The following is a 12,914-nucleotide window of genomic DNA, read 5'->3' on the forward strand; positions in this document are numbered from 1 at the left end:
GTCACGTAAAAATAATACTTGGGTTGTAAGAGAAAAGAAAGCTGAGTCGTAACCCAACTATTAATTTTCTTTTATCGAACTTTATTATAATTTTGGCACTTACAATAATAGAATAACACTGAACCGTAAAGAGGGTGTTGTACAAGAACAGCAACTAGAACAAGAACTGCACGAGCTGGGTGAAATCTCGGTTTATAAACGTTTTGGTTTTAGGATGTTGAGGGGCTAGGTGTAGGTTAGGATGTGGAAAAGTGTCCGAAGGTCGGGGGTATGTATCCTATCTCTGATGTGTGACTAATGCGCGTCACAGCCTTGGTGTAGGCTATGATGATAAGGTGGTGATGTGTCAAAAGGAGTCTGAAAGTCGGGGGTCGATGTTTTATCACTGATGTAGGTTGAGATGTGATTGATGTCACAATAGCAAGGACGTCTGCAAATGCAATAGCTCTGAGATTGACACTGTATTTTCGACCAATCGCGGGGATACGCAATCGCGAGGAAACACGTAATAATCGACACCGCGAATTGGTGGATCCCCTGATTTCCGTTGAGATAATGTGGGTGGTTGAGGTGGTATAACGCTGCGATTAACAGGGTTATAAACTATATATTTTCAACACTTAAGAGTTACACCATTGCGTATGATATACATCGTAGACGATGATTTGGCGTATAAAGATGCGATACACATGCACAATAGAGCAAAGCTCATACAGTTGAGTCTGTTGTTTTAGTTGACGTAGCAATAGAGGAGACTAAGTATAGATATGAAGTGACTGTCCTGTAGTCCGGAGAACAAGTTTAGAGAGATGACGTGATTAAGACTGACTTGTCGCTCGTATGTTATTACGGAAGAAATTTCGGCGTGGGTGTGCCCTTTGAATGAAGAACGCGGATCCGTTGTTCACACTTTTCGTTAGGAAAATTGAGGGTAACGATCCGCGATGTTGATTGGTTATGACCCACGTCAATGCCTGAAGGTATGAGGAGGAAGCCTCCTACCATCGTGGTTCGTGGGTGATCTTGTTCATGGGAAAAACCAACCTGTTTTGTTAGACAAATATTCGGTGTTTCCCAATAAGTGAATACCCGCTTTCTCCGTGGTTTTAAGAGCGCCCAACAAACCCAAGGACTTTTCTAATAACCAGCCGCGAACCGAAAAAATTTCTAGGATTAAAAATCCTTCAGGACAAACAGATCGACTGAAGAACATATGTTGACACAATAAAGTTAAATTTAAAGGTTTATAATGGGTCCTTAGATTTATTGAGGGTCGGAATGACGGTACGTAGACCGTTGGCTGTCCAGCAGCTAGGGATGGACTGCAGATGCCCTACGCGACATAACACTGCTCTTGGAGATACAGTCACGATGATGGATGCGAAGACTTGTTGGTGAGATGTTTACGTTGCTTTACGTACAACATGTACGGTCATTTGTAAAATTCAGGAAAGGTAATATAAACTCGGGTAACCGTAACACCACAGATACGAATCGCCTAGGTCGGTAAGAGAATTTGTATATCTGATTGAAATAAAGAGTTTATCGCACTTATTTGTTGCATCTATTGAGATGAGAACGTGAAACCGGCGCTCGTATAAAGTGGAATTGAATCTAATACAGATCGCGAATTCTTTATAAGAATGCCGAGGCGAACTCCCTTCGACGCACACACACGCGCCAACGCTTTTGCTTTACTCTCAGCAAAAAAAAAAAAAAAAATAAATATTTAAAGTAGTAGTAGTAGAAAATATTTAAGTAGTGGTTTCAGCCTGTTCACATTGAATACTATCAGTGCCTTCACAGTCATGCAACTACGGACTACTTGATATTAAATACAGAGCCTTAAATAATGGCCAATAAAACAATACAAACTGAAGACGATGTACCAATATTTTTATTGTTTTATTGACTACTATTTAGAGCTTGAAAGTACGTACAAAAAAAGAAATAGACATATTTCCGAAATCCATCTAGTAAATACGAATTATGAATAAATCTCCAGCTATGTAAAGTTTGACGATTGTACAAAATAGATTTACGCTTTTTTAAACACATTTGGTGCACAGCCTGTTTGCTACCTCGATACCACACCCTTGTTTTCGTAAGGAACTTCTGAAATATTATGATTGTTCCTAGATAAATCCGAGTTACATAAATTTAAGTTACATAAGCATTGGCAAAGAATATAGTAAATTCTTCTTCGTGAATGAACTCTCTGTCGCTACCATATTGTAGCCATTTTGAGGCAAAAGGCTAGAACAGTTTTGAAAGGACAGAGTCATTCCGACAGTCGATGAGAAACTTTCAGAGAACTGAAAATATAAAGTTTGAGTGTCACTTAGGTGTATTGGGTGTGCAATACGCGCAGTGAGTGTTGTATGCAGTGTAGCATTACTATTCGTTGTTTATTATTTAAATCGCCATATGTGTTACAAAATATCGTATACATTTGGAGAATTTTCGGACATGCACCTTTGTTACCACACCAATAGAACTATATACCTAGCACAAAGATATTTTTTAAAATAGATTATCGATTTCAGGATATAGGTACATTGAAACCTGGCGGACGAATTCAGCACGACGATCCGGATCTGGGAGACGGAATACTGCACCGCATTGAAAAAAATCTCAGGTTAAATACGAGGGTTATTGCTGCTGAAGAAGTTGTCAGCAGCAGCACCGTATAGCCTGTATTGAAGGGGAAAAATCTACACCTGTATAGCTTTCAGAAAGTTCACGAGTTAAAAACAGAAGAAAACTTTTTCAAATGGATAAGTCAGAAAATCCAACGCAATTCCAATTACCCCGCGAGGATATTATTTACTAATGAGACAACATTTAATAAATGTGACACTGGAGTAACAAATACACGTAGCGATCAATTTTAATCACATCACATTCTACCCACGCAGTGTAGGAACATTTGTCTAACTGTTTTGGAGATTGATGGATCGGTGGAAGGGGACTTGTGCTTTGGTCTGCTCGGTCCCCACGTTTAAATCCCCTTGACTTTGACCTCTGGGGACACATGAGGAGGTTAGTATACGCATCGCCGGTGTCTATTGCAATAGAACTGCAACACTGCATTCTCGATACGGTAAAATTTTAAGAGAAGCGTTAGGCTCTGTTTACGACAAAACGGAGGTCATATCGAACATGTGTCGTAATTCGTTGTATTTCTTGTGGATACTCGCCGTAGGGACAATCACGGTGCCTGTGCAAGCCTTTAATGAACATTGATAATACGCTTTTTTATTTATGAATTATGGAGGCAACGGTTCCATTCGTAAATATCATAGAGCTGTTTTCCATGTGCTCTTATGGATTTCCATCCAATCCAACATTCTCTTGTACAACGTCGCGCGAGATCGTTTACGTCTCTGAATCTTCTTCTCCACGACTTGTACGAGGTATATGAGGAACTACAACTCGCGCGGGAGCTCATTTTTCTTTGAGCTGCCGTATTGTGTAGATAAAAATAGAACTTTTACTCACTTATTAATAATTTAATTATTAATTTGTAACAATTAAATTAATAATTTACAACATTTAAACCATTAACTTACAACGTTTGATCTGTTAATGCCTCACAGTTCAACTATTAATTTATAACAATATATTATTAATCTGAAACAATTACTCCATTAATTTTTAACAATTAAAATAATAATTTATAACAAAAGCCTCCCATTAATTTAAAATAATTATGCTCTTAATTTACACCATTAATCGGAATCAATTCTACTATTCATTTAAACCAATAAATAAATTTAAACCAATAAAACCAACTCATAGCGATTAAATTAATGATTTATTTTGTTTTATTTAGTATTAACGAAATCTTTCGAGTCTTTGAAGCGGTATTTTGTTTCCATTTAGTTTTATCTTTTAATTTTAAGCACAGTATTTAATTTTTCACTTAACTATTTCATATAAAATCAGTGCTAATACAAAGTGTAACTGTAGAGCGTCTATGGATGAAATGTAATTCTTCGTACTCGCTCAAAGCCAAGGAATCAAATCGCATTCACGGAACTGAAAAAGCAAATACGATTTAATCGATGGCAACGAGGTTTGGTTTCTTCGATGGTAAGTTCAATGTTCAAATGTGATTATGTAGATCCACATACTATACCTATTCTAATTAATAAATTTCCATACACGCTACTTCTTTGCCATCAAATAATTTTATATCTTCTGCTTTCGATGCTTAAAAACTCTTTACGTAAATAGAATCCCTGCGTAGTTACCTCCCCGTGATGGGACCGAGTAATTGCCATCGTTTCCCAAATAATAATACATGATGTACTATTCTGAAAGTGTAACGTTAATTTCAATATTAGGATTCGATTGCTATTGGTAAACAACATATATTTATAATTCCGAGATATATCAAGCAAAAAACTACTTTAATAGTTTAGTCTAGTCTAGATCATCCAAAACTGTTTGATGAATTAGACTGGACTAATAACCCCCTGCGGGGGCACCGTCGGATGTCGTGGAATGTCGTCGGACGTCGTGACACGAGGCCTGCTGCTTGTTATCTCATCTAGCAGAAGAAGTCTAATTAGTACTATATATAAGAAGTACTATAACTCCCCACCTTCGCCAATTTATTTATGTGGTTGTGCAAGGTAAGCCGCGCTAGATTGCAACGAAAACCCTACATCAGCTCAGATTTCACTGCCATTACCATGTTCTGAAGAAGTCTAAATGTAACAAGACTGTTTTAAGTTATTATTTTAAGTATTTGATGAAACTCTGATTCAGAGCTGCCTTTTATTCATCCAGTATAGATTATTCGTGGTACTCCCTACCGCTTAAAGAAAGGTAACGTGGCTCTGTCTATCTTTTAAATGAGACGCATAGTTCAATAGGCTCTCATTTTCGTCATCAGATATTCAAGTTCAAAATCGAAAAAATACACTCTATTTTTAGTCTAGGCATTATCGAGAAAACACCAGTTTTCATTTTCCTTAGCATAGAAAACCTGTTGTACTTTCAATAGAGTATTGTTGTGTGTTCCAATCCATACTTTTGTAGCTTCGCTAGGTAGTAATCACTTGGTTACCAGGATGATTTTTGCCAGAAAAATTCATGCCGGAAATTGAGATGGTTTTAAAGATAGAGCACCACCTCTTACAGAGTCCCATATATCGCTCCATTTTTATTACTATTAGGACAAGTCTCTGCGAATGCCCGCAGGCCGATCAAGCTCGATTGACGTCACATCATTGGAGTACAGTGTACACAAGTAAATATCTCCGGATATGCGATTGCCACAAAAGCTTGTTATCCAAGATGTGTTATGGAAAGGAGATACCTATATATTTAACAATGTGCTGGACTGGATAATGTGCTGAATAGACAGATAATATCATCGAGACGTTGAGTCGGTAACATTTGGAATAATACTAAAATGCTAAAGGTTCCCAATGCTTCCAGATGTGCGATAAACGTGTTTATTCTACGTCTCGTATATGTATACTGATATAAATACTTATTCTATAAATAATAAATATTATATAATATATATGTCGGGTTTACATTAGAATTAGGGTTAGGGGCGTGAAACGAATCTTCGTTTGGGTTACACGTTGTCGTTATGCAATAGAGAAGACATTGACTAGTGCAAATACGATTATTATAGAACCGGACAAGTAACCGTGGTAGTTAGGTACTCGAGAAACTAATGACAATGATCCTAGGTTCAATAACGAATCCGCGGTCGACGGATGATAGATGAACGCACTCACAAAATCTAAGTCGGACGCGTAATATTCAGTGATCGTAAAGGGTTACTCTTTTCATCGATGAGATCGCGAGCGAGAGTGACTTTCCCGTCCCGATGATGCCACAGAGGAAAACTATATTAGGGTGTGTCTAAGGACACGAGATCGTCGGATTCGTCGAGAAAAGCCATCGTTCAGAAAGTAAGGGAAATTGGCGTTGCTGCTAATTGGTCAATCTCCATACCGGTGGTTAGAAAAAGATGCTAGCCGCTCTCGAGGGAAAGTTGCTAGTGGGAGACGCCGCTCGTTGAAAAATAGGTCTCCCCTATTTTCCCGTAGATGGGACAGAGACTGTTTGTCTGTTTGAAAGACTTTAGTTGACTAAATCTTAAGATTTATAACGGGCCCTCGAGCTAGCTGAACATGTACTGCGGAGACGCATCGACATCTGGCAATCATCTTGCTCGAAGAATAGGATCTGCGTGTGGCGAGCCACGGGACAGAGACCGTTGGAATGTTTACTGTCGAGTGTTACAACTATTTCCTTTTTAAGGAGAGCTACAGAATTACTCCATGTCTTTGTTAGACAAAGCGTTCATCCCGTGACCGCGGCTACGTTCGGCGACTGACTGTCGCCTCGAGCTCAAGCTCATTATCACAACTCTCGAACAATTACAATTGGATTGAATAACTACAATTGTTCAATTACAGCTATAGTAGACTCTAGGTTACAATGTTGCGGGATTATCCAAAATTCCAAAGGCTCCGGTGTTCTTTCATCTCCGACATATATAATAATATATAGAATATAATAGATATATAATAGATATATAATATAATATATAGTATATAATAATATAATAGAATATATAAAATGATATATATTCTGTAAATAAATGCTTCCGTCTGTGTCATGTCATCTCGGATGACATTACGTATGTCGGAGATGAAAGGAAAACGGAGCCTTTCTTTTGAAATTTTGGGAAAATCCTCTAATACTTTAGCCTAGATTCTATCATAGTGGTAATTATGCAATTGTTGTCATTCAGTCTGATTGTAATCGTTCGAGATTTGTGATAGTGAGATTGGACTCGAGGTGACATAACTGGTAGCCACGGTCACGGGATGGACGTTTTGCCTGACAGAGGTGTGGAGTGATTGTATGGTTCTGTTAGGGAAGTGATACATTTACACTGTACATGAGAGTGTGTGTGTAAGGGTTAGAGGGCGTCAAGGCCTTAATGGAGACAAAAGACTGTTGCCAGATGTTAGAAGAATCTAGGATAGTCGGTTGGCGACAAGCGTGCGTGCAAGACGTTCTTCAGAGTGTAATATAGATGTATAACTGTTGTGTGGGAAATATAGTCAATTATTTGTATTCCCAAATCCTCGAATTTCCTTAACAGGTTCTCCCTAGAAATGTGGTTGTGGCGGCATACGGCTTCAAGAACGAGCCTGGCCACGTGTGATTTTACCTCGGAGGTGCCAATATAATGGGACACACGTTGTATTAATAATAAAACTCCAGGCACAAACTGCCTAGCAACGGCGATTGGAACTTTCTCGATGCTTCTAACGAGTATTTAACAAACGAACGCGATTGTAAAGCGAGGAAAATTTTCATCAGTCTATTATTCGTGCGATCGCCTTGGAAAGTTACACTTCGAGCAGTTTATACTGAGCGTCCCAGCAATCGTATTTTGTGCTTAAAATGTATTCTACGCCTAGTAAAGAGTTATCCCGTTGACCATGGATTCGTTATCGAACCCAAGAACATTGTCAATTGCATCTTGCGTGTCTCAACACCTCTTATGTTTGTTAAACTCTGTTAAAGTCATTTTTTTTGTACCTGTAAATATAATCTCTGTTGTTCAAAACGATGGCTAATTCAAATGAAAAATTGTTACGCGCCCTAAATTCTATCGATAACCTGACATATAAATATGTTGTCGGTAAGTTACCGACTGCAAAAGTTAATTGTCGATAGGGTTCAAATAATCATTTCTTTAACCACATTTTAATTTCTTGAGCAATAGGATTCTTATTCTTATCGCTAGAGTATAAAACAGATATTTTGACAAATATTTTAACAACCAATGGTATCTCATGAGCCTTTGACAGAGTCAACAGTAAGAAGATGTGTGTGTGTGTGTGCGTGCGTGCGTGCGTACGTGCGTGCGTGCGTACGTGCGTGCGTGTGTGTGTGTGCGTGCGCGCGCGCCTGTGTATGTATGCATATATTTGCCATTTACGGGCCAGAAAGCATTTCTCGAGTAAGGGACTTGAATCGATTTGTTAGACTTCGCCGCGCAGCGCTTCTTGTGTCTGCAGCACGATCGTGTCTATAACTAAACTCTATAGCATTATGTAAAACTACATTCATTTAAACAACATTCTTTTGTATCACGTGAAATACTGCATGTCTACTTTAAGTATATTGATGAAAATTATCACTAAAGGTGAAGAATATAAACTAAACTGCTTTTCATAATTTTGCAAACGAAGGTGTTAACAAATCGATGCCAGCGCTGCGACTAACGGCCGATTTGTAAAGCACATTTCCGAATATTAAGAGCATTACCCCCTCTACTGGAGTTTACAAACCTGTGTATACGAATACGAAGCTTGCAGTACTTATGATGCAGGAATAATCAGATATTCATTGACGTGTGTTGGTGTTGCTTTTTAGATGCACAGATATACATACATATATAACGTGAGTTTATACAGAAACGTGAACAAAAAAATTGTATTGAACATAACGTGAAGTTAGTCAGAAAATCTACTCAGTAAGACGCATGCGCTGCAGCCACGTGTGAACCTATCTGAACTGAGCGTCATGTTTGCTACTAGTGGAGGATGCCATTTTAATGCCCACAGTGCTGCTCATGGTGGTGTCCTAGTTCGAACGGTATTTTCTCTCTCTTTGCATGTTTATATGTGTATAAAAAAATTTACATTCTATCTTGACGCGAACTATTAACAAAGGAAAACATGTTCTGGATGCAAGTGAATAATAAGTGAATAATAAGAGAGTGTAAACAACTTTTAAGATCATGTATGACACGTTAACCTGAAATATCTTCCATTGTCTTCTGCTTTTCATTGATTTCACGACTTTTTATCAAATAATTACAGTTTTGTTAAATGTATTTGATAACTGTATCTCATACAATTTCTATATTCATTTACAAATTGCTACTGTTATCGTGCAGTTATGGCATATTTTAAGGAAAACGCGAATTGTTCTTTGAGGATATTATTAAAGTCTACTGCTCACTAATCATAGATTTTCCTTGTGCACAGGCAAGCAGTTTGTCTAATAATAATAATAATTTCGTAAAGCAAATGGCTCGAGTGTTAGTTTACGTGCGGCCCGTTTATGCAATCTCCATGGATATAAAATTGGACAACAAAATGGACGTAAGTACCTTTTGAAACATCATTCGATAAGTGAACTTTGACCGTATTGAATAATGTATTTTGTTTCTACAAATCTTGGTTAATATAACATATTAAGCTAATGTTTATGTACCACTCTCTTTAACTATTTCAATATGACAATGTAAGATTTGCTTCTTTGGCCGTTGTGACGCAAACTTATGATTTGTAATAGAAATGAAATTTAATTGTTGAATTAAAAGGAATTTCCACGATGGTACATAAAATTTTGTATAATGTATCTGTCAATTATAAGACTACTTTGGCCAACGCGCTATAATCTCTTGCGTCTATACTTCATATATTATGGCTCAATAATAATACATGGATTAAAAATACTAAAGTAATGCAGAATGTCTAGCATCGATGCAACCGTGTTTATTATTGTTATTAATATAATATTTAATTGCTCCGTTGTAGAGTAATGAGTTTATGCGAATGTGATCATTTTACAATTAAATTTCATTTACATATTTTATTTTATAAAAATGAAAATATTGAATTACAAATGATTTTCATTAATATGTTAATATTTAGTACACTGATTATGTTTGCCATTTGTGTTATTATTATTTGTTATTAATTTTCCTCGGCTTGTAGAATATAAAATTGATATTTATACATATATAAATATGTTTTATGTAATATTAATGTAAATCGCTGTTGTATCGTGAAATGTTATCTATTTATTCGTACGATACCAAGTGGATTAGTAAGAAAGATTAGATTTTCATCATATTAATGCGTCGAAGCATACGAGCGTTGAAACAAGGTATGTTGTAAAAAATATATTGCCGTATAATGGATTAATACTCACAGATGTACCAGGAACGTTCATCACTGGGAACGTGCACTGCCTGTTCACTGATGTATTTATATAAATACGGGCATCGAATTCAGCTGAGGCGTTTTGTAACGTATAACTTTAAATAGAGCAGGTCACACGAACGTATCGCTGGTTATTCGTTATCAGTTCGATGAGTACGTATTTTTTATGTATGTCCAGCGATTATTCTATAGCGAATAGTTGTATCGGAATGAAAACTTTTCTATTTTGTGCAAGGATTTTCAGATTTATTTATTATAAATCATTTGTTATTGCAAAAATCATTTGTATAAATCAAATTATTTACAGTTTTCAACGCACTTCGATATCGATTCAGATTAAAAGAAATATTATTGGAGTTTTACAACACAATGTCGCGAACGTTCCGTCAAGCATGGTTTACGCCACAGTCAAGAACAATCGGTATTTTTGAGAACTAGAAATTTAGCGCTTCGACCATCTGCGTGTCAGCACACTGATAGGGCGTGAGTAATTGTTCCGCCAGCTCTGCAAAACAGACGACGCTCGTTTGCCGTGACTTCTACGTACGTACGAAATGACTGTGAAACATATGCCCGTTTTAACGCTCGTGTAACCTTATGCCCAGGTTTAAAGCTATATGCGTTATGAAAAATATTGCTGCTGTGAGTTTATATACAAAATTTTTCCGCACACAGTTATAACGAGGCGCAGATACGCGTGTGCGTTTACCCGCGTGTATATATATTCTTATACAAATTGGCAACATAGTGAAAGGGAGGAATTTTGCATATGTCCCTTACTGCCCGAACAGCATCGGGACAGTAGTTCTAGTATAGTCTAGCGTAGAAAATTCGTTGAGCAGCCTGTATAGCTGAAACGTATCGTAATGACGCTACGCATCGACTCCAAAGTCTCGTGAAATGACATCAGTATATCAATATATACTTAATATATACCCAATGGCTTTGCCTACCAATTAAGGAAATAATATTACTTTCTGCATCGATGCAAGCCAATATACACCATAAAAGATCAAAAAACGTTGATGCGTTCATCGTATCAGTGTATCAGCGTATGTAAGCACCGTTGACAGTCACGTTTTCCTTCTTTTTGACCAGTTACTACCATTGACTGTTTCTCACACCGGTTACTGATCGCGATTGATTCTACAATATTTTCCATCGAATTGGATACAAATATTGCTACTTTAAACAATTCATGATGATTTTTGTAAACTTTTTGAGTTGTTTTTTTATATTTTCAAATGATATTGAATTTTTAGAGTTTTGCATGGTGTTTGTTGCTCTGTCGTATATTTCATTTCTCATTTATAATATACAACTTGTTACACATATAGAAGAACCGCTCGTTGCTTTGTACCAATTTGTTACTTGGAAGAATACATTCATGAAATAACGTTAAACAACCATGTTAAAAATATCGTATGCGAATCTGATTTTTCTTCCATTTGAATATAATTGAAAGTTGAATATAATCCACTTCACTACACAATAGTTTGAAAATATCGATCGGCCATGTCCTATGATAAATATTAGGAGTTGAGGAAAAGTTTCGTAGCAATTCTAATGAAGCTGTAAATTTACACAAAATTTACACCTCTCTTCTTATGTATGTAGTATTCTGGATTTGTGCAGTTATGTTTTTCATGCTTTTAATGGTAGAACCTGGCAAACTCATAAACATGGCGTCATAAAGCGTTCTTTCTACTATCTAGTTTTGTAGCTCTATACATAGTTTTCTATCCAACCCATGATATTTATGACACGATTGGCTTCAATTACTAGGCTAGGACTATTTCATAGATTTTTCGTTTTTTAGAATGTTACGTTAGGTCTGTATATTTTTTTCAGCCTTCTGACTATGCAATAAGAATAAAAGAAGAGCCAATCGATCCGGAGATCTGCGATGATTTGTCGCCAGTTGATACGAATACAGGGAACGAAAATGAAACAGCGACGTTTAAAGGTGAATCTTCGGATGACGTTTATTCTGAAGATGAAGAATTCGCGTTTCCTCAAGAAAGTACGTATCTAGAAAATAAGAAATCGGATCCTGATAAACGAAAAAGTAAACATAAAGTACCTTCAAACAACAGAAGAAGTTGCAACGTTTGTTTGTTAACTTTTCGAACTAAACATTTATTTGATCAGCATAACAAATTATATACCTGTAATGTATTTAAGTGTAATAATTGCACTGCGATTTTCACTATGCATTTTTCCTTGATACGTCATTTAAAGAAGCAATGTCGTACGAAACAATTGTCTGGATATAGATGTAATTTTTGTAGCCGAAGGTTTTCCTTTAAAAGACATATCCAATCTCATTTATTCCATGCGCATGGGAACGCAATATTTTCTGGTGAAAGCAAAATCACGAAAACATCTGCTGAATCGTTAGGAAAGTCGAATCATTCGGATGGTATAGCCATGGCAGAATCAAATACTTCACACAGTCCCTGCCCAAAAAAACGTAGATAGCTCAATAAATATATCTTTGATACCATCTAATAGTTTAAACAGTACATCCATCAAGGGTTCGAACAGCAATATCAAGTCTACGCACCCGAAATGGTTAAACGACTCGCATTGTACACAGTCGAAAAGGATGAAGCAGACCGTCCTTACAGACTTCATATCGACGTACAAAGACAAACCGAATGACAAATGGGTTAGCCCGGAAAAAGTTATCGATACGGAGAATATTCCTGTTACTGCGACTATTATTCCAACTTCAACGTTCGACACATTTAGTAACAAGACATCAACTGCTGCAGAAGTTATTCAGAAATCTACTTCTGTTGAGCGAATCGAATCTCCTGTTAGGAAACGACCATTTGTTCAAACTCATGTGAATTTAAAAACAATGATATCTTTATTAAGGAACGAAATAAAAGCTGAACCTGG

General features: G+C 36.8%; 1 protein-coding gene across 1 annotated transcript; it reads left to right on the plus strand.

Annotated features, from left to right (window-relative positions):
• Positions 1-8,608: 8,608 nt before the first annotated feature.
• LOC117240434 (zinc finger protein Aiolos-like) lies at positions 8,609-12,488 on the plus strand. Its single transcript, XM_033506475.1, has 3 exons — positions 8,609-8,796; positions 9,045-9,161; positions 11,859-12,488. Exons 2-3 carry the CDS (start codon positions 9,087-9,089, stop codon positions 12,486-12,488), a joined length of 705 nt encoding a protein of 234 aa, XP_033362366.1. The 5' UTR covers positions 8,609-8,796; positions 9,045-9,086.
• The last annotated feature ends 426 nt before the right edge of the window (positions 12,489-12,914 follow it).

Source organism: Bombus vosnesenskii, unplaced genomic scaffold (assembly GCF_011952255.1).
Source record: "Bombus vosnesenskii isolate JDL3184/JDL3185 unplaced genomic scaffold, Bvos_JDL3184-5_v1.1 scf7180000014628, whole genome shotgun sequence".
Classification (NCBI taxonomy): domain Eukaryota; kingdom Metazoa; phylum Arthropoda; class Insecta; order Hymenoptera; family Apidae; genus Bombus; species Bombus vosnesenskii.